Source organism: Diadema setosum, chromosome 21 (genome assembly GCF_964275005.1).
Source record: "Diadema setosum chromosome 21, eeDiaSeto1, whole genome shotgun sequence".
NCBI classification, from domain to species: Eukaryota; Metazoa; Echinodermata; class Echinoidea; order Diadematoida; family Diadematidae; genus Diadema; species Diadema setosum.
In genome coordinates, this window is record NC_092705.1 from 15,392,917 (window position 1) to 15,420,520 (window position 27,604).

Sequence of the window (27,604 nt, forward strand, 5' to 3'; positions counted from 1 at the left end):
TTTTTTTTTTTTTTTAATAGGACCTACATGGAAATGCATAGGGACTAACCACTTGCCTCCCCCCCCCCCCCCTTTAGTGCATTGGCATTTTCTTTCTCCTCTCGATTAAGGTGTAATAACCGGACATTATATATATCAACACACACACACACGTTATATAACATTAATTTTGGTTATAATGAAATTTCAATACAACATAAGAAAATGGTTTGTTCCGAGGTCTTCATTACAATGGGAGCTGCCAATATACATTTACACACACATATATATATATATATATATATATATATATATATATATATATACACACACACACACACACACACACACACACACAAACACAGGTAAACAGCAAACACCAAAGAGAAGCATAGTACATGTACAATTGCACCAACAAATTCATGCCTGCCAACAGCTGAACAATGAAGACGCAAAAAAAAATTATTAATATTATCATTTTTTTTTGGTAGTTTATTGATGTTTGTACATGACAAAATATGCTTAACTACAATAATACTGTACAAAATAATCATTTTCGTAGACATTTCTACCTCCATGTTGGAAGCAACATTTCACATTATTGTGTAACAAGGTCAAGTACTCACTGTCAAGGGTGTCTTTCTTGGTTACTTTACACTATCAGATAAAGAGCCACATCCTGATCCTGTATGCTCCCTATGGCCATGGCCATCAAATACATACAAAATGTATCTAACAATGATTTGTGAAGTTTGGCCTGCCATACATGTTTCACTGCTGTGCACTTAACACAGGAAAAAGTCATGTGCACTTGTTATCAATACCTCAATCAAGTCATGGCTTAGACAGGTTCCTAATACCAAGGAAACATGTGTAGAGAAATGAAACACACGATCTTTTTAAAATTTTACATATTCCTGCCTTCTCATCATTGATAAAATATGCCGATGTACATCAAAGTGCAACACTTCTGCTTTCACACTATAGATGTGCTGGTAATTTTTTTGTCTTGGTTTTTCTTTATATGGTTTCTACATACCCAGGTGTACCACTCAGAAATCAAAAACTGTAATTCTTTCACAAAGTATAGAGTCTGTACACAAAAGTCCAAAGAACTGCCTCTACCATACCATATCTGAATTCCCTGGCATGTTAAATATAGGAAATCACATTAAAAATTGCAATTTTGTTTTTGTTTGGTAAATCTTACAAGTTTCAGTCCTACATTACAGAGATACATGTGACATGCCTCAAACCATCATTTACATATTTATTTTTTCATTATTTTTTTCTTTTTTTTTTCTTGTCGCCAAGTCACAGATGTCAACTGTTCATTACATTTTTTGAGCACTGTCAGAAAGCAACAAGCAACACTTCAAAAATGGTGGATGTTTAAAGATACTATACATGAACAGTTGCACATTTAGTTTTTAGTTTCCACTTTGTGTAGACATTCTTTTCTTCTTTCCATACTGAAAAAACGCAAAAACAAAACAATTCTTAACAGAGACAACCAACAGGCTTTCTTAAATGCTTAGCAAACACTGATGTCTTTCAGACTGAACACAGATGTGAGCAAAACTGAATTTGAATGGTTCTTCCAACACTGAAAAGTACAATAACTATCATAAGCTTCAAAGAAAGCATCCAAAATGATGTGATTTCTAAAAACATGCAAATAGCATTTCCTAACCTCTGTGAGGCAGCTGTATTGCCATACTAGATAATCACAAAAGGGAAAAGGAAACAAATTTACCTGCTCTTGCAATAAGTAATAACTTGGGTTAATGTACAAGTCAGAGTAATGCCACATCCTTTACATCTTAGGTAAAGCACAGAAACCTCCAAATAATGCCTCCTCAATCAAATTGCAACTGAGACAAAATACACATCCATCGGGGGTTTTTTTCAGATGTGTACGCATATGCCAGTATGTATCAGCAAGTACCTGGATCACACATTTTCACTGCCATTAAGATGGCTTTAAGGATATTCTCACTGGCAAAGCTGAATGGTTGGTTGCCTGCAATCAAACAGCTCAGCATCACTAGTAAAGAACTGTACACAAAGTGGGTGCTTGGAAATCAAAATGTGGCGAGAGATATGGAAGGCATACATGTTGTATATATGCCCTTATTGAGGACAGACAGGTCTCACTTACAATCGACTGCATTGTGAAGGGAACTGGGCATGGCTTTTGATATAAAAAGCATGAATCCTCGACACAGTGCACATTCAATGTGGCGACAACTGGCATACACTGGAAAACAGCAACATGTGATGCCATAGAGATATGTATGGCTATCTTATTCCATTAATTTCTCAATGAATAGACACAATAGCATACAAAGGGTGCCATTTCCTCCACACATTAAATCAAAACCATGAGTTTGTCCCACACTTGACAGCAAAATCCAGTGACTTCCTGGGTAAACTGACTCATGACACTATTGATACTGAACACCAGTAAAATCTGTACACTGCTGGTCATGATTGTATTGGCATGATGCTTCCACAAACTCTTCTCTTGTCTCAACAAAGGCACAATTTTCATAGAGCAAGCTCATCCACAAATATGGCCTATACACAAGGAGTACAGTTAGCACTTGATATGGCAGAAACACAACTCATCCAAAATTACAAATTCTCTCTATACATAAATCTGAACCTGCTGATGGTGGGGAGCTTGCCCTACACTGTCACACTATAAGTAACCGGCTCACACATTGCCCTTGAATGAAGTATTGTTCATAAATATTTTACATGGGAAATAATCATGTGAAATACCATGTTCCCTATGACTGCGTTGTTACCTTGATACCATAAAACATACACTCTTTCTGCAGCAGGCATCTGAAAAATTTCAAAAAAGGAAATAAGTTGACTAAATGCCTCTGCACATTAACACGCAAGAACAGCTGCTTGAAAACTATTTGTCTAATCATCCTCATCATCATCCATGCCTGGACTTGTGGGGCTATAGGATGGTGATGTTGGGGAGTAGGACGGGGAGGTAGGAGAATAGGTGGATCCCTTGGGGCTGGTTGGTGAGTAGGTGGGGGAGCTAGGGCTGTACTTGGGACTGGTTGGAGAATAGGTAGGCGAGGCTGGGCTGTACTTAGGAGAAGTTGGGGAGTAGGTGGGACTAGTGGGAGAGTACTTGGGGCTTGACGGGGAGTACTTGGGACTAGTGGGAGAATAGCTAGGGCTAGCTGGGGAGTAGGTGGGACTAGTTGGGCTGTAGTTAGGCGATGTGGGACTGTAGCTTGGTGACGTGGGGCTGTAAGAGGGACTAGTAGGCGAGTACTTGGGACTTGAGGGAGAATAGCTGGGGGAGCCAGGGCTGTAGCTGGGTGACTGGGGAGAGTAACTGGGTGAAGTGGGGCTGTATGATGGACTCGTTGGTGAGTAGCTTGGAGATGTGGGGCTGTAACTTGGCGAGGTGGGAGAGTAGCTTGGACTGGTGGGTGAGTACTTTGGCGAACTTGGTGAGTAGCTGGGACTCGTGGGTGAATAGCTGGGACTTGTTGGAGAGTAGCTGGGAGATGTTGGGCTGTAGCTTGGTGAAGTTGGCGAGTACGACGGACTTGTGGGGGAGTAGCTAGGACTGGTTGGGCTGTAACTAGGACTTGTTGGCGAGTAGCTTGGAGATGTGGGACTATAGCTTGGGCTGGTTGGGGAATAGCTCGGCGACGTTGGTGAGTAACTTGGGCTGGTTGGACTGTAGCTAGGGCTGGTTGGGCTGTAGCTCGGGCTTGTAGGGGAGTAGCTGGGAGATGTTGGAGAGTAACTTGGGCTTGTTGGTGAGTAACTTGGGCTGGCTGGTGAGTAGCCAGGGCTGGTTGGTGAATACGATGGCGATGTCGGTGAATAGCCGGGACTTTGTGGTGTAGCAGGTGATGCTGGAAGGTAGGAAGGCGAGGCTGGCGAATAACTAGGTGACATTGGGCCCAGGGGAGATGGAATGTATGGGCTGGTAGCTGGAGAACTTGGAGACTGAGGCTGTGGTGACCAAGCAGGACTGTAGGCAGGACTGAAGCCTGTTGCATCGGACTGAGCAGAAGGACTGAAGCCTGCACCTCCTGGAGTCATACCACCGCCTACATCATCACAAAAGAAACAAAATTCTAGATAGTTGAACACCATGAATTACTGACATGATTATCTAGTAATCATCATGCCTGCAGCTTAATGAAACATTCAATAGGAAAATTCAAATAAATTTCCTCTGCTATGGTGGCACAGCACATATCAAGCTCTGGTAATTTTTAAGCTTTGTAAAGTGGAGTCATATGGATGACAACTGTTATTGAGTAAAAGAGTTTTGTTGAATACTTCTTGTTATTCAGCTGTGTACACCTCACATGTATCAAACTCAAAACAGAGAGCATAAAGACTTTTGAAATGAAGCATTCCTAAACAGTTTAGACATTTTTCTGAATATGCATGTTGAATGTCTCTAATCACAGAACACTAACAGCATTACAATTCAGAAATGGCAAAAAAAAGAAAAGAAAAAAGAACAAGGCAAGTGCCGAAATATATAAACAGTCAACAAAGTGTTGAGAGTTTAATCAGTGTGGATAAACATAGCTGAACAACTGAACATACTCAAACAAGAATCTGAAAGAGAAGGCATTAGCAAACTTAGAATTCATTCAATCAGAACAAAGATGACCACAACAAATTATCAGTACTTGAAACTGAAACTTCAAAAAGAGTAAAGTAACAATTATTGAGCAACAAAGAAAATTCTCAAAGAAAGAGAAAATAACTTCTAACTTCCATAAAGTGAATACAGTTTGGTACCTTAGTATCATGAATGAGTGATGCAACATTTTTGGGTTGCTGACTTGTCCTTCCCTGCATCCCTTTGTATACAGTAGCATGATCAAAAGTTACAAGCCACAATAGAAACGTGCCTTTAAAATTTCACAATGGGCTCTAGAGGTTTGTTGACCCGTTTGTGACCTTTGACCTTTTGGTGATCTTCAACTCCCCAAGAGACATCTACCATAAAGTTTGGTTGCAAACAGTCCTATTGAGCAAAAGTTATGTCATAATCGAAACGCGTCATAAAAACTTGACATAGACCCCTAAAAGTCTGTTGACCCTGTTTGAGATCTTTGACCTTGTGGTGACCTTCAACTCCCAAGGGACACCTTGGACATCATGTTGTTGTTTAAAAAAAAAGAAGAGAAAGAGAGAAAAATTGGGGCCCTATACATTAGGGCCCCACAAACGGACATACCAATAAAAAGTTATGAGCCATAATTAAAGTGCGCTGTAAAAACTAACATTGGCCCCTAAAAGTTTATCGACCTGTGTTTGTGATCTTTGACCTCGTGGTGACCTTCTACTCCCCAAGGGACACCTACCATATAAGTTTGGTCACAAACGGACATACCAATCAAAAGTTATGAGCCATAATCGAAACTCACTGTAAAAACTTAACATTGGCCCCTGAAAGTTTGTTGACCCCTGCCTATGATCTTTGACCATAAGGTGACCTTCCTGTTTGGTAACATGTGTCACTTTGCATAAACACTCTTCACTCAAAGTTTGATTGCATTTGAAGCACTCAGTGCAAAGTAATTTAAGTTTTTGTAGCGTTATGGACGGACGACGGACAGACAGACACGGCAGGCGATCCCTTAGTCTCCCCTCACCTCCGGTGGGCTTGACAAAAATTGACCAGTTTGTCTCCAATAATCAGAGGTCCAAAAATCAATGCATTCTTTGAAGGCAATGTACTAGAAAGTCATAAGTATCAGTCTTACCCATTGGTGACCACTGGGTACCATATGCAGGTGTGCCCCCTTGGTTCCAAGGTGTCATCTGAGGCGACATACTTTGTGATGGTGATCCCATGGCTCCAAACAGCATCCCAGGCATACCCACTAGTGGAAAAAAAAAAGAAGAGATTAGATATTGCTCAACTAAAAAAAGCACACTATTGTCTTGTCAAAGAGATGGTCAAACACTGTATATGCAATGTCTTTTTTGGTGGATTTATTCTCTTGGATGTTCCATATTGACTGAATGTAAAATTCGAAAACACACCAAAGTATTGCCTATTTGTGATTCAATATGCGATTTTTATCATCTCTGTGGTGAAAAACCACCACACTTTCGATCATGGAAAGGGGTAATGCATACTTTGCCATTTTGTCACTCTGGTTTGCAAAAGTGACTGAAGCTACAAGCCAGATTGTTGTAATTTATGAAATGATCATGCTCATAAAATATGTCACATATTCTAAACATAAAGCTAACATTAATATTCACATATATCTGAAAAACCACCATAAGGTGAAATTAAAAACAGCAATATATGCCCATAAAGTAACATTTCCAAATTCAAGAGAATTCACTTCAAGTACACTATCAGAGAGTGCCTGAACGATACTTCAGATTTTTTTTCTTTTTTGGCAGGACAGTTATTTTCAGGACAGTGTGCACCAAAAAGGAAACTGACTTGGCTACAAATGGGAGATCAACACTCACCGTATCCCGGTCCCATGCCCATGGGGATCTCCATACCCTGCTTGCACTTCTCAGCATCCAGGAGGAGGTCAAAGGAACCGGTACCCAGGGAGGCCAGCTTGCCCATCATGATGTTCTCACTCACTCCCTTGAGGTAGTCCGTCTCTCCGTGGGCTGCGGCATCATTCAGAATGTCCACCTTTGAACAGCAGAGCAGTGACATAAGACAACAGTTAATGGCCAATCATCTTTAGTGCTAAATTGACTCATTTATCTGTTACATGTGGTGTGATGCACCACATAAATTATACAAAGAAGGCAGTGATGTACTCCTGTCTCCACAAAATTATATCAAATAGCTTGTTCACGCAGTAGGTGACATGTCCACAGTGTTGAGTCATCACTGTGAATCCCTTCAATGTAAATCCCTCAACAGAGTGTCAAGTTCACAAAGCCGAAGCCTTTCTCGCTTAATTCTGACATTTTTCACCAAAAACACCTTTGAGTAGTTTGATTCTAGTCTGCATGTTCAAATGGTGAACATATGCTGTCCATTCAGTGAGAAAGTCTGACAAAACACACTTTTTATGCCCTTACTTGTTCTAAAATATCAACCCTCTACAAAGATTTTTTTTTAGCTCAACCCTTTTTGTCCTTTGACTGCTGATTGACACAAAAAATCCCACAGCATATTACACATTTTCTCGAGTCCCTTGCAGGTAAAAATGGTTAAGAGAAGTTGACATGATGATCATCCTACTATAGATCTGGCATTCGAGTAAGATATAAACATGCACAATAAATGAAAAAAAAAAATCATACATACCATAGAAATACAATGTACACAGGGTTGGTTATGAGTACAATGTGTCAAAAAAAAAAAGAAGAAAAAAGGTGACTCACCGTCTCTTCAAAGGAACATCTCATGAGGGCGCCCACATCTTGCCTGTTGATACCATGACGTGTGATGGCCATAAGATGACCTTTGGCTGTCATGACATCACAAAGAAGGGCCAAGTGTCGGTAGTTGACGTAGGAGCCGTCAAAGGAGATCACATGGTTCATTTCAGTCTCCACTGACTTGCGCACAGCCTCAATGCCCAGCACCTGGGAGTGGACAAACAAAGCATCCAACACTTGAAGGTTGAGTAAAGAGTCCACAGGAAGCCATGTTCTAATAGTGTGTCATTACCTAAACACCTTTGGTCACATGAAACATAAGCAATAGAAATTTTCACATCATAACTAAAGGCTAATTCAAACTGGTACATCAATGTAATAAATCTACTCGAGCAAAATAAGGCACATCCTGCTGGCCACTTACAGGCAGCTGTTGTTATCAAATCTGACAGGACATAGCAAAACACATCACTGTCTCATATAAACCTGGACCCAAATGATAAGACCAGATAACACGCAAGCTCAGATAGCGAGAAACGAGTGTCTGCTTTCTATCACAGAAAAGGTTCCAAGGCTTGCCTATGTCACATATGGTCAATGAAACAGCATATATGCAGACCTGGAAGATCTCACAGATGTCGTTGGAGAACGTCCTGATGGGGTCCACTTCTGAGTCGCTGAGGACCTTCATCATGCTGGTTCCGTCAGTCTCCAGAATCCACTCAGCGATGGCCTTGAACTCGCCCTCCTCCGTGATGATGATGCGCTTCTTGTTGTTCTGCTGCGGCAGGTGCATGTACACCTGTGTGGCAGGAGGGAAGCAATTACTTGTAATGTACATGCCTGATTAAGATATCACTTCAACACTCGTTCTATAAACCATCAACAACAATTTTTAAAAAGAACTCCGCCACAAATTTACAAGTCACATAAAGATCTTTTCAGTTTGTCACACAGAATAGGAGAGGAAATAAGACTTCATGCATCTCTGTACATGAGTATTATTATTTCCAAACTGGTACAAATGTGAGGTAAATTTTACTCAAATGCATCAAACAAAACATATGCAGTGTGAAAATAGATATAAAACAGATAGTCTAGATCCTTCCTGTGCAACATCCACTTGAAGCCATTCCTGTAAATCACTTTCGGGGAAGGATGAGTAGCAACAATACATCATAAACAACTCTGGTTATCAGTTTTTCCTTGTTTTGCGCACGCATGAAGTTTATGACTGCAGGTACCCCCCACCAAACAAACAAAACGCAACCCTAACTAAACCTTACTAATTTGGTGCACTAAGCTACTGTGAAATGTTTATAGGTAATTGTGAGTAAAACCAGATGTCAAAAATTCATGGTCCCACTTGGGAAAACTACAAACACAAACAAATAATAGAGGACTGGAACATAGCGACTGGAATTGTCCATCCAATATGCATACCTTGCTGATCTGTTCGATGCCCTGCAGTGTCATGTCCGTCAGCATGTTGGATTCGATGCATCTCAGGAAAACATCATCTTCCATCTTGTCAACCTGTTCCTCCTCCTGTTTGGAAAGAATGAATACAAATATTTGTGAGATTAACTCTGGACGAAGAGGCCTTCATTATTTTAGAATCTGCACATCTAGTGTACATTGTGGGGTCAAAAACTTAGGCAGTTAATATCCACAAAGTCGAACAGCAGTCCAATATTAATGCTTACAGTCACAGAATAAGATTTTCTTTTTGCCACTTTAGTAGCCTTGTCTAACTGAAAAGTGTTCAAATGGTTTGAATAAGAGGTAAATGCCGATAATGTATGATTTGTAAATGACTACGCATGCTGTTTACTTGTCTAGACAGCATTACAGATACGTATATATTCTACACACTCATAACAGACCTATGACATACCTACCAACATTTCAAGATAAAATATCTTACTCGTGGATTGCAAAAATCTTATTTTATATGCAAACTGAAGTTAAAAATCTTACTTTCGGTCAAATCTTCAGAAAATACACATGAAAGGTATATCTAAATATTTTTTTAAAATCTGATTTCTCTGACAGAAAATCTGATTTTGCTATTTTTAATGTAAAAAATCTTACTGAATCTGATAAAATCTTACTAGTTGGCAAGTATGCTATGAGTGTAGCCACCAGTGCTCACTACTGAGACAGCAACAATTCATACATGCATTCCTCTTTCCTTTCTTCTGCTACACTGAAATTATAAACTAATCCGTCAGAATGTCTCTATACATTTGCAGATGTTCTTACATCTTGGAACTTGTTTTCGTCACTATTCATGATGCGTATCCTCAACACCAGCTTCTCCGCATTGTCATCGTTGAAGATGCAGTTGAGGTCGTCGCCGAAGCCGGCGTTGATCTTCTCCGCAATCTGCTCCATGCTCAGCTTGCGGTCTGTCATTCTCTTCCTGTCCAGCTCCACCCGAAGCAGCCACGGCGAGATGCGCGTAGGGTCAAAGTCAGGCATCATGTAGTAGAGGTTGACCCAGTCCTGGTCCTCGGCGATCACAGTGTTCTGCGGCTCAGGGTCGTAGTAGATGGCTGTGTTGGCGGTCACCTTGCGCAGAGTTGTGTGCTCCAGGCGACATAGGATATCCTGTGGGAGAGGTCCAGCACAAATTCATGCATACATTTTCCATTTCATTCAAATCTCTGACCAAAGCAATATCCTCGGTCATATAAATGAGCAAAGCAAGATAAATGCACCATCTGAAGTCCAGTGAATGTCATCATTTGGAAAGTCCCTCACACATCTGCACATTAAACATACATTGAACTCAACTGGCAACTTTCCATTACATAAATGCAAATTTGTGACTGTTCTCATACATAATCGCAAAAAGGTGAATCACACACAGCCGTATTATGAAAATGACAACTTAACACAGCAATTTTGCCCTGTGGCATATACACTCAGATTTCATAAGGATTTCTTACAAAGTGGGAATTAATCTCGATAGCAACCAATCTTAAAAAGCATGGAAATATGGAAAGTAAACAGCCTCTGAAATTCTTCATCATCTTGCTTGCCGAAGAGTTACTGCTGGTGGTTGACTTTTTCAAAACTTTGAGGTTTCAAAATACCACCGACTCTGAGGGATCACCATCTCTGAACTATGGATCTAAACCAAGGGGATGTTGAGGGTCACACCCACCTTTGCCCGCTCTGCATCTCGAGCTGCCTTGCCGAGCAGGAAGCAGGTGAGGGACGGGGTCTTGGGCTTCTTGGAGATGTTGATGATCTCTTTGAGGCGGGGCACTCCCAGGGTGACGTTCTTGGCGGACACACCGGCAAAATGGAAGGTGTTCAGTGTCATCTGGGTGGCAGGCTCTCCCAGCGACTGGGCAGCGAGGGCGCCTACCATTTCACCCGGAGCAGCCTACGTAAAGACCAATATAAGATTTATATCACTTGTGACCCACACATTGCCTGTTGTGCCCACATTCTTATGCCATGCATGAAGTACATGTACAGTCTCATGCTTGACATGTCAAATAATTAACAAACGTAATTAAGAAATGTTAGCTTTGTTGTTGTTTTTAACTAACATTACAATGGGCATTTATCAAATTGGAATACTTTCACTTGCATAACACTATGTTGTTGTTGGTGTGTCTGTTAACTACAGGTACATTCATTTAAAATGACTTCTTTGGAGGTAACTCTTCAGTTACTTGACCTCTTGAAGTCTTCTGACTAATAATCTTACAGGGGGACACGAGACTGCAGTTCACTGTAGGTAAGAGAGATATAAATGGTGCAATATCAATTTGTTGAGTGCACTAAAATGCCTCACCTGGGACTGTAGGAAGCGAGTTTCGATCTCTCCCAGGAGCCACTCAAAGGACTCTGGTGACAGGTGGTGCTCGATGGCCACTCGGGAGGAGCAGAAGGTGGAGCGGACCAGGGCGTTGATCAGGAAGGTGGCGTTCTCCTGGGCCTGCCGACTGATGCGGTCCTCTCCCTTCACAACCAGCAGCTTCTTCTTCAGCTCACGAATACCTGAGGGGGTGCAGTTGAGGCGGTAGTGATCAAGAGCATTATCAAATCAACTGGGTAATCGCACTGCATGGAAAATCCTACACCAGCCTACCAGATGAATTGCCCTAGGTCATGGAACCACCCAGACTAATTTTCCTGCAAACTACATTCAAAATCTTGAAAGTATTTGCTTGTTTTGAATTTAAAAAAAAAAAGCATTTGTTTTACTTTCTTACGGCTGTCCTTTCACTGTTGTGTTGAGTTATATCCCTTTTACAGAACTTTTGACATGTTAATAAAATCTTATTTCATGGGTGTATGTTTTTTAAGTGTATACTGCAAAACATTTAAAAACTTCTTGTTCCCGAGTGTCTCTGCATATATTTCATCTGGTTAATCTTCACTATCCTAAAGAGGGAGGAACAAGAAAAATATATGAAGTATCTTTCTCTGACTACTATCTCCCAGTGCAGGGTGCATAAAATACTTCGTCTCACATTAGGAAAGTCCGCTGTAATATATTATGTATACTTTTTTTTTTCTTTTTTTTTGCAAAGTGTATCTCACATAACAAGCAACCTCCTTTTTCCTTTTAAATCTGCTGTTGCATCATTAGAGTGTCATGTCAGGAATGTGATCAGACCAAACCCTGTACCTTCAACTACTTGGATGGGATGCAGATCTGATGGCTGTCTTGTGTTGATGTGGAAGATCTGCTGAGCATTCCAGATCATACGATCCAAGTTGCATGGGAGGGCCACCTGTAAAACAAAACAGAAAAATGTGAAGAAATATCTGTGACCAACATTATCTATGGCTATCTTTCACTCATACAAGTGCTGGATTGTGAGGATTTTTGTCTCTTCCAATGAACTATGGCATATTGTGATTGTCGTCACATGCTGAATAATAAAGTCATTCGATGAAACAGAAGATTTTGGGACAGACTCAAGAGAGAAATATGTCCACTCATCAACATGACTACAGCTTAGCTAACACAACTTACAGGAAAAAAAAATAATAAATTTAAAAACATCAACATGTGGAAATGATTATAACATCTGGACTGAAAATTCAACTGAATTCATTAGGGGCAGTGATATAAATAGCAGGACTTGACATTCAATTTGCAAATAGCATATCTGCCAACATTTCAAGATGAAATATCTTACTCGTGGATTGCAAAAATCTTATTTTATATGCAAACTGAAGTTAAAAATCTTACTTTCGGTTAAATCTTCAGAAAATACACATGAAAGGTATATCTAAATATTTTTTAAAAATCTGATTTCTCTGACAGAAAATCTGATTTTGCTATTTTTAACATAAACAAGGAAAAGTAGAAATTACGCGGTGCGTAATATATGTCCCCGCCGGAAGTAGCATTTAGTAGCAAAATGTACAATATAGGTAAAAAGATGAAGGTCAAAGGTCAAAGAAGTCAAAGGTCAAAATTCTATGTAGAAGTTTTGAAGCCCTCACCTAGTGCCATCACATAAAGCAAACGGAATCGAAATCGGGTTAGAAATGGTGAAGGAGTAGCATTTTGTAGGCAATGTACAATATAGGTCAAAAATCAAGGTCAAAGGTCAAAGAAGTCAAAGTTCAAAATTCTGTGTAGAAGTTTTGAAGCCCTCACCAAGTGCCATCACTTAAAGCAAAGGGAATTGAAATCGGGTTACAAATGGCGAAGGAGTAGCATTTTGTAGCAAAATGTACAATATAGGTCAAAAATCAAGGTCAAAGGTCAAAGAAGTCAAAGGTCAAAATTCTGTGTAGAAGTTTTGAAGCCCTCACCTAGTGCCATCATATAAAGCAAACGGAATCAAAATCGGGTTAGAAATGGCGAAGGAGTAGCATTTTGAAGCAAAATGTACAATATAGGTCAAAGGTCAAGGTCAAAGGTCACAATTGAAATTCTGTATAGAAGTTTCAAAGCTCCCATGTAGTGCTATCATATAAAGCAAACAGAATCAAAATCGGGTCAGAAATGGCGAAGGAGTAGCATTTTGAACATTTTGATCACACACGGACGTACACGCGGACAGACACACGGACACACGGACACACGGACGGACACACACACGTACGGAGCCCGTTTCATAGTCCCCTGCTCGAACTCGTTCGGCGGGGACAAAAATCTTACTGAATCTGATAAAATCTTACTAGTTGGCAAGTATGAAATAGCAATTTAGAGACTTCCACTCACCTTGCTCTCTCCCTTGGGGAAGATTTTGCGCAGAATCTCTCTGTCCTCCCTCAGTTGTTCAAATTCCTTCTCCAGCTCCATGTGAACGTGGGCGTTGGCAACCACATCCCTCACGATTTTCTCATTGAAGCAGCGCCGCAGCATCCTGCCAGTGAGAAAGGACACGCCATGATGGTTCAGTCACCGATTAAACAGTACGACCAACACATCTCTCAAAGGGCAATCAAATTTACGACAAAATACAATGGACTCCCATTATAACGAAGTCCTCGGGACTGGCACTTTTCTTTCGTTATATCAAAATTTCGTTGTAACGAAACAAATAAACAATAAAAAACATAAAGCGAATATCTCTGCAGTTTTACTTCGTTTTAACTGTGTTCTTTATAACAGGAGTGCGATATATCTGTAATATACCAAGTCAATTGGCATAGAACTACACCACATCTGGAATCATGTCAGCTCTCTCAACAGATGTCCCTTGGAGGAAAGGTACTGGGATGATAACAGATGACACCATGAGTATGACTCTGGCTCATTTACTATCTCACAGCCATAACAGCCACAGAATAAGCAAAACATGAGATACAGGACCGAACAAAACTGGGCTGCAGGGGTGCACAATATTAAAAACATTGGAATTCTTATTTTCATCCAGACAGAAGGAAAAACAAGTCTATAACCAAAGTATAACTACCCAAGAGGTTGGATCAGTCCCTACTCACTTCTCGTTAGAGTAGTCAAACTTGAAGCGTTTCTCAAAGTCCTTGTGAGATGGCTTCAGCGTGGCCAGGTTCTGGAACTCTACCGATGTTCCGTCTAGTCCATCTTCTCCGTACCTCAGCTGCACCAGATGGTCATTGCTGTTTCTGCAGGTGCCATCGTAGCGTACCATGACACTCTCCATAGCTTTGATCAGACGTCGCTGGATGTAACCTGTCAAAAATTGTCACAGAAAGAATGTAATTAGTTGTCACTGCTTGTTTTTCACTTTAAATGCAGTAATGCAAAACATTACAACATGGTCGCAGAATTGCTCTGAGTGAGCACGACCATGAAGTCCAGAGAAAGCTCTTTTAAAGACTACAGTATGCAGGAAGACAGCATACAAATCGCTGTTTGGTCTCAGTCACTTCCATTTTCTCTGATCTTGTAGTCCCTTTATCCATACACAACTCTTTGTTGCATTTGAAAATTCTCAATGTTTTCTGAAAAGCCCAATTTGATAGTATTCCATGTACGTGCCATTAATAGCCTTGCATAGAGGCTAAATTAGTTCTGATTTTCTTGCCCAACTTGTACTATAAAACTGCCCATGAGTGCTAGCCTCACCAGTCTCGGCAGTCTTCACGGCGGTATCAATGAGACCCTCTCGACCTCCCATGGCGTGGAAGAACATCTCTGAGGGGGTGAGACCGGCAAGGTACGAGTTTTCCACGAATCCTCTACTCTCGGGACCATAGTCGTCCTTGATGAAGTGAGGCAGGGTGCGGTGGCGGAAGCCAAATGGGATACGTTTACCCTCAACATTCTGCTGCCCCACACAGGCAATAACCTACAATGGGTGGGAAAAAAAAATGAAGGATAAAAAACCCTTGTATACTCACCTTTCATGAGCCACAAAATACAAAAGCATCTTATTCCTTTCAGTGTCTCCAAGACTGAATGATTCTTGTCAGTGAATATCTGTGTCATTCATGAAACCTCTTGTAGTATTCGTGCAGTCTGTGGTAGCACACACTTATTCTCTAAGTATCTGAAGAGGTGGAGTACTTTAACAATATGCTCACCTGAGAGATGTTGATCTTGGATCCCTTGGAGCCTGCTACCACCATAGTCTTGAAGTTGTTGAACTCGGACAAACTCTTCTGGGCACTGCCACCGGTCTTGTCACGAGCCTCATTCAGGATTCTGTTCACCTGTGACAGGTAAGAAAAAGTTATCGGGATTTATGGTACATACCCTCTGCTTTCTCTTTCCTTTTTTTTTTTTTTTGGGGGGGGGGGGGTACTTCTGTGTGCAATTTTCTGTATTTTCATAAGGGTACCGATAGTCCCAATACATTCTTCAGTTGAACTCTCCAACTCCCATAAGTACAAAGTTGTTGTAAACACTTTTCCTGAAACTGGTCTCACTCTGTGGAAAGATATCTAATCAAACTGCCACGTGCCATATGCATCGACTGTTAAATATCTGTAAAAATCATATAAAATTTTGTTTGTATTCAAACAGTCTGCTTCCCATTTATTTTTACCCACATCTTCCTTACCAAAAACCATTCAAGTGCAACGAGACTTCAATGTCACTAAGGCATCCATTAAAGGAGAGCCCCAGCTCTCTCTAAAACAATCTCACTAGCAGTATGTTTGTTACCCAAGACATATATCCTATCCTTCCAAGATCTCACCTGATTCTCAAAAGTCTGCCTCAGAGTGTTGCCTGGCGTTGGGGTCAGCTCATCATTGTGTGCCTTCTCGATAACCTCTATCACTTCCTGCTTGGCCTTGCGGATGGTGTTCTGAATGTCCTGATATGTCTTGGCATCGGCGATACAGTCACCAATACCAATGGAGTGCCCTTCCAGGAGAAGCCAGTTGTTCACCAGCACCTGTTTGAAAGAGAGGAGTTGCAGGAGTTCCTCATATGACATTTGTGGACCGACAGTGATGGCTGCAGAACATATGTGACAGAGTAGGGATTGAATTACTGATAAAGTCTTCCTTGTGTGTTTATGTGCATGGGTCTAGGGCAGTTACCCCTGACCCTTACCCTGGCCCTAATCCTAATCCTAAATCTAACCCAAACTCTCAACTCTCAACCCTAAACCTAACCCTCACCCTAATCTTTACTCTAATCTTACCACTAACCAGTATTCAGCCGGGGGGTAATTGCCCTGATACGACCTGCATACCTCACATGCAAACATCCAATGAGTTTACACTGGCTTACCAGAAATGTTAACAGCCACCGACACCCTGGCGTGCTATTTTAAGTGCGACGGGTAGCGGACCACATTTAAGAAACCCTGTGAGGATGGTCCATTTTGGTAGACATGGTACTCACTTGCACAATACTGTAGAATTCCTTGGCGATCTCGTGGCCCCTCTCCATGAAGATGACGTGACCCAGGGAGCCTCCGGAGGCACCAACAGTCTTCTTACAGATGATGCCAGTTATCAGCTCTCCATTCACGATGTACACCTGTGACAAAATCATAAATTGGAGAGGATATCAATGGCCTTTGTTTGTATGTCAGCAGACAAATCTGATTTACGTTTGTATACCCAGGGTAGAAAGCAAGGATTGGCCATCAGTGCCATGAGTGAAATCGTACGTCCCTCTCAGTTATGACTGGCACTGTTGCTGACTACACTCTCTGCCTGCACAGCAACATGTCAATGATTATCTGGTTCCTATTGGGGTGATGACTCTGAAATACAAGACACTGAATGCAGTAACATATGCCTATTCAAATTGGGCTTGCTACGAAATACATTTGATATTTTCAATGTCTAATACAGAGTAATGCACTAGTTTGAACACAGCAGCATACAAAATACTATATCTACATATATATTTTAATTTCCTGCCAAACACCGCTTGCCTTCAATCTATTCAGCTTTTCAAGCTCCCTATCAACTGCACAAATGCATTATGACCATTTTATATGTGTAAAGACCCTGATTCATTCTTTTTTTCTTTAGCACTGAAGAAATAGCATCTTGGAAAATAGGAACTGCTTTTGTTTTGAAACTGAAAGGTAAGTAATTGTGTCTACATATTCTTGCAGGGTACACACTGATCTTGACAGACAAACACAGTGATAGCATCCCTCACATTGTGTGTGTATGTATGTATGTGTGTGTGTGGGGGAGGTGGTGGGTAGGTTGAAAGCTGGATGAATATGCATGAAGATGATGGGTCACCTTGGTGTCTCCAGGCGACAGCCACTTGTAAGGTCCCCTGTCCTCCCCGTCAGGATGGGTGGAGTGGGCACGGATCAGATTGACGTTGTCTGGGATGATGAGTGTCATGAGCTGCTTGCCCGTCCACAGGGGCTTGGGCTTGAGGATAGCTGGCTTGGGGATCTTGCCATCCCAGTTGGGTAGGAACATGAGCAGGTTCATTACAGTGGCCTGGGTGCAAAAAGAGAAAAAGTAATTTCCCCCAACTTGCCTTCTAACAAAATATCCACTCGTTCTATCTCCTTCAAAAAGAGAAAAGTTGAACAAAGTTTCATTCAAGGGCTGCACAGTCATAGAACTACATAATGCATAGGCATGGTTCCTACTATAACTGCATGTCTGTCAGCTAGCTGCAAGTATTTCCATACAATGCACAGGTTGGGCAAAAGTTTTTGCTCTCTTCACATACAGAGTACATACATACTTCAGAAAATATTCCTGTCAAATCTTGATGATAAAATTTATTTCACAGGAATATGATAAATGACAGATGCTTTTGGTCTCTTGGATTATTCCTGGGTGTCTCGTCATGCATAAACTATTTTACCGTCCACTAAAACAATCTATGGTGTATATGTCTCATATCTTCTATTCAGGCAACACACAAAATTGAAGATTAACATGTTGTTATTACTGGTTGTGAACATGCAAATCTTCGGAACTGCATGGGAAGGTACAGACAGCTCTTTATCCTTTACCTTGTCGATCATGACGTCCCTCTTGGTGAACTTCCTGATGGCACAGAGGGAGTCCTGCACGATACCCATGACAGGGCGGTTGGACTGGGGTGTGATGACCTGGCGAGGCACCATGATGATCTCTGTGACCTCTGCCCTCGTTTCCATCGACTGGGGCACGTGGAGATTCATCTCGTCACCGTCAAAGTCGGCATTGTAAGGGGTTGTCACACTTGAAAGAGATGGAGACAGATTGAAGATTAAGTACTTGCAGCTAAAAATATGCATGGGCACAGCTCAAACAGCACCCATTAGCACAGCACTTGCTTTAAACTTTCATTCCAGTACTACTAGTACCCCTACTATTACAACACCACTTGGCAAAACCACCGTTTTCATAACAAAATTTATTCCTTTCAGTTATCTACAAAATCCCAACATCTTTGCCGGGGCTTAGCCTGCATGACATGAAGCAGCCACCTTTTTATTTTTCAGTCAATCTCTGTTCATGTAATTTCAGGGCAGCCAACATTTGTATCAACTCAGGAAGATTCCCAAAGGCTTTCATGGACATACTTGTTTCTTGCATGCATCTCAACAGGCAAAATAATACCAAGGTCAGGGAGGCATTTACATTCTCTTGGTCTACACGTGAAAAGATAGTCAATGTTTCAAGTAGCTTCCTTTAGAATCAGGGACATTTGGTAGCTCTGTAACTTCATCCGTCAACAATTCTTTGGTTTTACTTGTAATAATGCAACAATGGTCAGAACATTAATGGGGATATTCACCTGAGGTTGAGACGGAAGGTGGACCACGTCAAGATCTTGACCCTGTGACCCATCATGGACATTTTGTGGAGGGTGGGTTGGCGGTTGAAGATAACCACATCATCATCCCTGAGATGCCTCTCAACCTTGCAGAGAGAAAAGTACAGAAAGGTAATAATGTGTGAATGTGACAAGGTAAAGTTAGTCATCATTCACTAACAGCTCCCTCCTTTCTCCTCCTTTTTCTATACTTAGTACACAAGCTTCAAAAAAGTGAAGAATTCACCACTTTGCTCCTGGTACCATAAACATGGTGACAAAAGCTAACTTTGAAGTCTGACATTTCAGAGTGCAAACACACCTGTCTGTCTTGGGAACCACTTTATGATGTTTTGGAAATTAATTTATCACAATCACATAGTGATATTCTGCTACATAGAAAGTCTGTGATCAAGATTGAAATCTTAATACAGCACACTGCACTGCAAAATAGCTCACATATACATTGATTCTTACACAAGTGACAAAGCCAGACATTTTTCTACCTCAAGTCATCTGACAATCAGGCCAGTGCTTATACATTCACTTCATCAGCAAGTGCCCTGTACAATTGACTCGCTTGAATCAAGCCTTGATTTGGTTGCTCTGTACAGGCAGGTTTGAGTGTGTGCAGGGATCCGTTTAGTGTAATTCATTCAAGTTCATTAAGGTTGTTACATAGTAGAGCATTACCTTGTAGCCACACTGAAGATGGAGATCGCTGGGCTTTGGGTGAAATCTGAGATCGACTCTCTCACCATTATCACGGATGATGTACTTGGCTCCTGGGTACTGGTTGTGACCTCTGGAAACAAGTTCTTGCAACCTGAAGCAAGATGATACAGTCATGCTTTAGACTTACATGAACACTTCATAATACAAAGCATTTACAACATACCAGCATGACATCACACCTATCAAATAACAAACATGTTCTTCTCTATCTACTTTCAAGGTTTCCTACTTGATGATGTTGACTGTATTACCCCCAATGTCCTTTGGCTCCCATAAAAATAACTTGCATGATGAAATGAGCATTTGTCTCAACAATTCCCCTGTACTTCTTGAATTTTGTACCAAAACTTTCAACGACAGGTTTTTTGTTGTTGTTTTAGTTACCATTTGACAATGAATTCACAGTGCAACACAAAATAGAGCAATCTTCCCCTCCAGTAACAAACACACACTCACTTTGCAATGTTGAAGGGTGTGACAATCTCGGGGTAGGTCAGGTTAGTGGCAATGGTCCTGGGCACGCCCACTTGATCAATCATCAAGTTGGGGTCTGGCGTGATGACAGCACGGGCAGAGAAGTCCACACGCTTCCCCATGAGGTTACCACGGATACGACCCTCTTTGGCCTTCAGCCGCTGCTTGATGGACTTGAGCGGTCTCCCAGACTTTTGCATGGCCTGAAAGAATGCCAACAGAAGGTAATTGAAAGCATGTGTTCTAGTTGCCTTCACTCCCCTACTGTAATCTATACCAGACTTATCTAAAATGCCATACATTTTTCCTACCACCCCCGTTTTTTCTTCTTTTTTTTTTTTCAAGAAGATGGTATGTTAATCCATTTTACAATGCAGACATCATGACTGGTAAATTTAAGAAATAATGTGTACTTGCATCGAGTATGCTTTGTGAACTTTTTGTTACATGCTTCCATTGCAAAGAAAATATTCATTTGAACATCTCCTTTGTCCCCGTTTAGGAGAAGTAATTAGTGAGCTTAGATTTTTCTTTAATTGCACATAACATTTTCTTCACAACAAGCTTGCATTTCAAAGTAAGTATCAATGCATTTTAAACAGCTCCTCTGTTGTCCCAAGTCTAGGAGCAGAGATTCTGGAGAGCTCACCCTGGGAAGTCCTGGCAACTCGTTGTCGATTAGAGTGGCAACATGGAACTGCAACATCTTGGCATCTTCAGCTATGATGTGTGCTGCTGCCCCATTCTGCTCGTTTCGCCTGAGCTGATTGTTGACCTTCATGATGTCTGCTAACTTGTGCGTGAGATCATCCTGTATGGAGAGAATGAATTTGAACAAACAGATGTGTTAAAAAGTGTGACTTTCAATCAAAACTGGGCCAGGTTTTATATGCTCCTAAAACCTCCAACTAATGTATATGCCACATATTTCGCGAATCTGGAATTCCCGTCGATTTCGCGAGTGGTTAAATTTGCATCATGGAGTCCTGTACTGAACAGAGAAGTGTACACGCGTACGTCACATTTACATCAGGATCTGCGTGTCTTTAATTTCGCGAATAGCACCTAACTCGCGAAAAAGAAAAATCTCGCGAAATATTTGGCGTATACAGTACTCCAAGGTCCAGATGTAAAATCAATTTAACTCAGAACTTTTGTAATGGATTGTTAAAAGCGATTTCATGCCAGAGCTGTCTGAGATATGAGAAACTGTTTTGTCAAATCATGCTTTGTTGGAATTGAAGGCAAAGAAAGTCTTCAACGTTAAAACCAATTTAAACAAAATATTATCATCAGCTTTCTGTTTCACCACAGTTCATTGCGAGATATCTGTAAAGATTTAAAACAAATCTCAGAACTACATAGAGACCACTGCCCCTTTTCAGAGCTGAACCTTTACACCAGCATAGCATTCATTATTTGAAGAATAACCTGATTTCTGGTGGAGCCAAACATGACCACCGCTGGTCTGACACACAGGGGTGGGACTGGGAGGACTGTGATGATCATCCAGTCGGGGCGGGTGAACTTTGGGTCCATGCCCAGGGCGATGCACTCCTCTTCCGTGATGCGTTTGAAGATCTCATGGACGCGCTCTGCAGTGAGTGCTATCTTCTTCTCTTGGGAGTCCTCGTTGGTGTGCTTCCACTCTGCGGTGAGGTCCAGACCGCTGCGGCGGATTTGCGGCTGAAATCGCCCGCAACCACCATGACTCTGGAATTGGTGATTGAAGACAGTATCAGATTGAATCACGCATTCACTGTAACTTACAGTGTATTAAAATATACCTTACACTGAATATGTACTCTACATTTAGTACACATATTCACACCTGTTCATATACTGTTTATCACATAGACCACAGAAATTTGAAAATACTTTATGCATGCTTGCTGTACACTACAATTTGCGCTAGTGTCATCTCTGAGTAAATAGCCCTTATGTCACTAAATCTTCAAATTCAAGGTTATTAATGGACCAAATAAGCCATTACAGAAAGAAAAAAAAATAAGTGTTGAGCCCTGCCTTATGTGATTTTCTTTTTCACAGTAAACACAAAAAGGCAGAACACTAACCGTTATTGCTAACTCTTCATATTAAGGTGACTTTTATCGTATTCTCATTCTACAAAATATGGCAATCTGCATGATCTTTTCCTTCATAACGCTATTTCTCTCACGCAATAATGAAAGAAAGTTTAACATAAGCTTTGCAGATCACATACACCATTCTCCATATATCCAGAAACATGTGTTTCTGATCATTTCCAACCACAGAATAACATTCTGTACTTGATAAGATTTTGCAGTAAGAATCCCTGAAAAGAGGGTAAAACCCCAGGGAGCATTATCAGTATCCCAACAATCTCACCACTTTCTTCTCCACAGTCTCTTCCCCATCCCTCCTTGCCAGTTCTGCATCAAACGTCTGGTCCATCTCCTCTCCTCCTTCGCACAACTTCTTCTTGCGGCACAGATCGTACACGTGAGTCAGTCGCTTTCGCGGCTGCCCCTTTGTTTTTGCAATTATCTCCTTGATCTTTGGGTGATTCTGCAGTAAATAAGAATTTAGTTTCTACACTTAACATGCTTTCTTTTACTATCTCTTGGAAAATGATGATAAAACCAATAAATACTATCACAGGTGAATTTAGGACCATTAAACCAATATAACTCTCAACAATAATAAATAATTGCACTGACTGATCTATTTGAATATTTGGACAATACTAATATTACTTTTTGAATTGTGAATGCTATACAGGATGTTAAAGGTCCAGTTTACCTTTGGGAGCAGTGATTTCAAAAATTTTCAAGATATCATATTTGATGCATATGTGTAGGTCTGTTGTATCATAAAACATCCTACCATATGAAATATTTGCAATAAAACCTAAAATATAAGGAGATATCAGGGTTTTTCTCAATAAACCGTAACTGTATACGGTTTAGTCTGGAAATTTTTTTATTATAACTATTGTTCACATTTTGTGTATTTAACAACACTTAACATCGATTATACGGATTCAAATTTTGACAGCGGTTGTTTCTATCCCTAACTCACATTTTAGAACTATTTTATAGCACTAATGCTTTCATCTGCAAATGGTAAATTATGCCTTTAAAAGGCTTTACAATGTATATACTAGTCAAGTGAGTTTTGGCATCTCAGATGCTGTGCGACCGCAACAATAAAGTACTGTAATAGACTGGCCAGCCCATTTACGGATTGGGTATATCAAGTATACAGGTCTTTCTTTCTGTTATTTTTCCCCCTTATTTATACAGTACATGACATAAAACACCTTTGAATATTTGGCAGAGTATTCCCAGCTGCGTGGGCGGATTTCACACGCAAATGATAAACTGGGGAGACAATTACAAGAAGCTACAAATGTAACCACTCACAGCATCGACAAGCAACTTGGAGCAGAAGAAGCACACACATCGCAGAACCTTGATGCTCTTGGTCAAAAATCCAATATGGAACACTGGCTTGGCCAGCTCCATGTGGCCAAAGTGACCTAAGGATAAAAACAAAATTGATATGATACATCAAACTAACTAGAGAATATAGAACATACACAAAATTCCTTGAATAAGCTGTATTTGATAGAAGAAAGCAATAATTGCTAACTGATAAAAGGAAACAGCTCAGCAGTGTTACGAAACCCGGGCCCTGTTGCATAAAAATGACGTAATAAAATGCATGTCAGAAAAATAAAAAAATATAATTCAGGTATCTGCCAATAAAAACTAAGTATTCAGAGGTCGGTACTCATATTTGATATCAACTTTTATGCAACAGGGCCCTGGTTACCAGATGAGGAAAAGGTTTGAGTCTTTTATCAAAATGTTACATTGAGTGGAATCTATGCATCTCATAAGAAGCCGGGAAATTGTTTCCTCTCTGGAATGAACAGTCAGTCATATAAATATATGGGTATAACTATATTAGAATTGCAGTTTCCTTGCCCTTACGAACTCCTGGCTTATACAAAGCATTAATTCCACAACTTGGGAAACTCAATTACTCACTGATAGATTCATTTATCCATGGCCATTCTAATATGTTTGACAGGCGCAAATTATTTTCTACTCAATGAAATGAAATGATCGATGATGCAATGAAAGAATTTCCTACCAGGACAGTCCGTCTGGTTACAGGCACAGGTCTGGCATCTTGACGTCCGGTCAATGGCTCCCTGTCTGGGGTCCATCAAACCTCCCAGCTTAGGTTTGCCTGCCTCCATCACTTCAGAGTATCGGATGCCACCCTCTGTCACAGACATACGCCTCTGCAAAATCAAAGAGTACAACATATTAATCTTCATTCAGAAATACATCACGAAACTATGGGCAATGGCTGGTACAGTGGGCCCTTTAAAATGAAGTCCTTGGGACCAGCAATTTTCTTTCGTTACAAAGTGTACATCGAAATTTTGTTCCAAATGAACAAATAAATAATTTTAAAAAAAGACAGGATAATGATGTAGCCTGAATTTTTATTGCGTTGTGACCAGAATTTTGTTACTTTTATAACTGTGTTCTTTATAATGGGAGGGTAGACTCTACTGTAATATGTCTTTTGGGATTTGTTCAGATTACGTTCTAGACTAATTGCGAAAAGTCAGGCGCAGGCGGATCAAGGCAAAGACAAAGCTAGATCTAACGGTTACGGGGCAGCTAGATTTCTAGATCTCTCGATCTCGCAAAGACTAGAGAGAGTTGTTTCGAGTGACAACGCAGTGTTGGTGTTGAAGTGTTTCAAATCTCTCGCTCGTAGCATAGCATCTAGCTTACACAAGTCACAATTTATATTGATGCTTTCTGACAACCAATTTACTTCAACAAAGTTTAAATAGACTCCAGATCTACATATGGACTCTAGCAAGGCCTTCGTGCATTGTTCCAAATGTTGGGAATTATCTACCAAGTACCATAAACCTGTGCGGGGCTTGTCTACATTGCATTGCATGGCCAAAGACTAGCGCCCTTTGCTTTGGATTTACATTGCTGCATCAGACACAGCTCAAAGCAGTGCATGCTATTGCTACACATGTACGGTAGCTCTACTACACATCGACCACCCTTTTTGAAACCGACAGCATAGTTTTGGCGCACAGAACGCTATACTTAGTACGCACTGCACTGCGCGCAGAGCACATAAAAATGTATTGGCTTTGACCGTTGATGAGGATGTGTGGGAAAACGTGAAAATTCACTTTTCATTAATGGTTTTAATCAAGGACAAAATTTCGAATGAATATTTTAACCGAATCGTAATGTAATGTCAATCAATGCATTTTCTAAAAAGCTTCGCACAGCATAGTGTTCAATACAACTCGGTTTCTGTGCATTGTCGATGCAAAAACAGCAGTCGATCTAAAAAAGGAGTGGCACCGCGGGAAGCTGAAAAGAGGCCACTCAAGTTCGACGGCAATATTTTTGCACTGAAACTTTGAATTGAAAAGGGAACAACAGCATTTGATAGTGCTGGATTTTCTCAATCATGTAGGTCAAGTTTTTAAGTGAATTTCAGTGTTAAGTATTCTTATCAAGCAAATAAAAATTAGGCGATCGATGAGTATAACAGTAGTATATTTACTAGTAGGTCCAACCATACAGTTGTACATGCGCATGCTGAGCTGTGCAGCCACTCGACTAGCTGTGAGTGTATGACCATACTTGGTCGGACCGGACAAGTTGTGGGACCGGACTAAAAATTTACTTCCACAAACACAATAAAATCCCATAAAATATAAGCATAAAATACAGTGGCTTTTGAATAAATATTTTATACCAATTTTTGAGGTAACTTCACTAAAGCAGAATTCGGCGATTTGTTTCATGATTTGTCAACCAGCAGAAGAAGTGCGCAATACATGCGCAATGTGAAACTTGAGCTTGTGCGCGTCAAGTCAGAAACAACAAACTTCAGTGTTAATCCATTCCCACAGACAATACACGCAGGCTGGCTACAACGTTCAAAATACTGTACAAGTGGATATTTTTGCGCGATTAATTTTTCACGCTTGGCCGGATCTCTAACGTTAGGAAGAGTTTCGCCTGTTTTTAATTCCGTGGAATCAAGACATCACGCACAGGAACATACATGGCAAGCAAAAATATTCGCATGCTTTTATTTTCACGTCAGTTTCTGGTTGCACGAAATGCGTGAAAATTTCAACACCGTGAAAATTTCCACTTTTACAGTATATTTGCAAGGGTATCAGTTCAGTTCTCTAAAAAAAAATCATGAACATATGGACGAGGCCGATAGACAGTCTAGAACCTAACTGTTATGGTTAATTACGACAAAAATTGATTTTGTTCGCTTTGCTTTGGAAGAACTGTTAAGTATCATTTTCAGAACCTCATCATCATGTATTGGAATATTAATTTTATTGAGAATGGCAATGTGAAAAATTCATTTAAATCTCAACAAGTGTCCGGGGACACAATCCCCCATCATAGTTTCATACATTCATTGCCAACAATGACCGTCAATGACAATGTGTTCATCCGCACCGAGTGCCACATCAATCTAACGTTTAAATAGCAATGTTAGTTAGGCCAATTACCGGAGTAGGCTCTCATCTAAAGTTAGCCTAACTGTTTTAAATTAAGGCGAAAGTCAAGATCATCATGACACAGTTTACAAGTATAAAGAAGGGTCTAGATTTCTAATTGTGTGATATTAGGTTCATGATTGTCCTGCAATGCTAAAACAAGAGGCAATAAGTTCACGAGTGCTGTATTTACCAATTCATCTGGACTGAGGATACCGAATTGCACACGCCGTACGTTGCGCATCGGCGCTTTAGAATCGTGAAACTGAAGAGTCGCCATTTTCCGATGAGTTTGGACGTTTGAAGACTGTCAAACTGCGGCACAAAACAGGCAATACTCGTTCAACGTTCACGTTTAAGTAACCTAGCCAACAAGAGAAAGAGGTACAAAGTGAAAGCTTATCACACCATCTCACAAGGCTACAGCTATTTAGTAATCACTCTGCACGAATTCAGCACAGCTTATGGGTCGCTTTCATGCCCGTCGCTGACAGAGCGACTGGCAACTGTACAGATGCTGTTGCTGTATTTATAGCTTTTTTTCTCGTGACGGGTTTCCGTATTTCAATTCACTGGTAAAGGTTGCGGATATGGCGTAATCGAGAAATACGATATTAGTATTGTGTTTGTTTGTGTTTTATCTGAGCTTATCTGTTTGAGCTTGCATAACGAGAATGTTAAACTGTCAGAGTAATAAGCAGGCCTAATGTTATTTAATGTCAGATTTCAATTTTTCCAGATATCATCCACCATCAGTTTGATTACCCCAATTGCAAATATATCTTGTTCTTGCGACCCAG

The 27,604-nt window shown here is 40.6% G+C and overlaps 1 protein-coding gene across 1 annotated transcript; it reads right to left on the minus strand.

Moving 5' to 3' along the window:
- Positions 1-449: 449 nt before the first annotated feature.
- LOC140244558 (DNA-directed RNA polymerase II subunit RPB1-like) lies at positions 450-27,133 on the minus strand. The gene is made up of 27 exons (XM_072324184.1): positions 26,998-27,133; positions 24,377-24,530; positions 23,641-23,756; positions 22,604-22,783; positions 21,665-21,946; positions 20,883-21,044; positions 20,216-20,436; positions 19,718-19,850; positions 19,007-19,131; positions 18,237-18,447; positions 17,500-17,709; positions 16,637-16,774; positions 15,981-16,181; positions 15,364-15,492; positions 14,906-15,128; positions 14,299-14,509; positions 13,574-13,718; positions 12,020-12,125; positions 11,180-11,385; positions 10,538-10,762; positions 9,631-9,978; positions 8,809-8,913; positions 7,985-8,167; positions 7,369-7,572; positions 6,487-6,664; positions 5,760-5,879; positions 450-4,079 (listed from the first exon to the last, which is right to left on the minus strand). The coding sequence occupies exons 1-27, from the start codon at positions 27,082-27,084 to the stop codon at positions 2,917-2,919; spliced, it is 5,766 nt and encodes a 1,921-aa protein (XP_072180285.1). The 5' UTR covers positions 27,085-27,133; the 3' UTR covers positions 450-2,916.
- Between the last annotated feature and the right edge of the window lie 471 nt (positions 27,134-27,604).

What these genes read in the sequence shown, in the direction of transcription:
- LOC140244558 (XM_072324184.1), bottom strand. Translation starts at nt 27,084, where the DNA reads ATGGCGACTCTTCAGTTTCACGATTCTAAAGCGCCGATGCGCAACGTA. An exon ending in ACCTTCCGTCTCAACCTCAG is followed by an intron (nt 18,448 to 19,006) that starts GTGAATATCCCC and finishes ATCTCTTTCAAG; the next exon opens with TGTGACAACCCCTTACAATG. An exon ending in GGCAGACTTTTGAGAATCAG is followed by an intron (nt 15,493 to 15,980) that starts GTGAGATCTTGG and finishes TACCTGTCACAG; the next exon opens with GTGAACAGAATCCTGAATGA.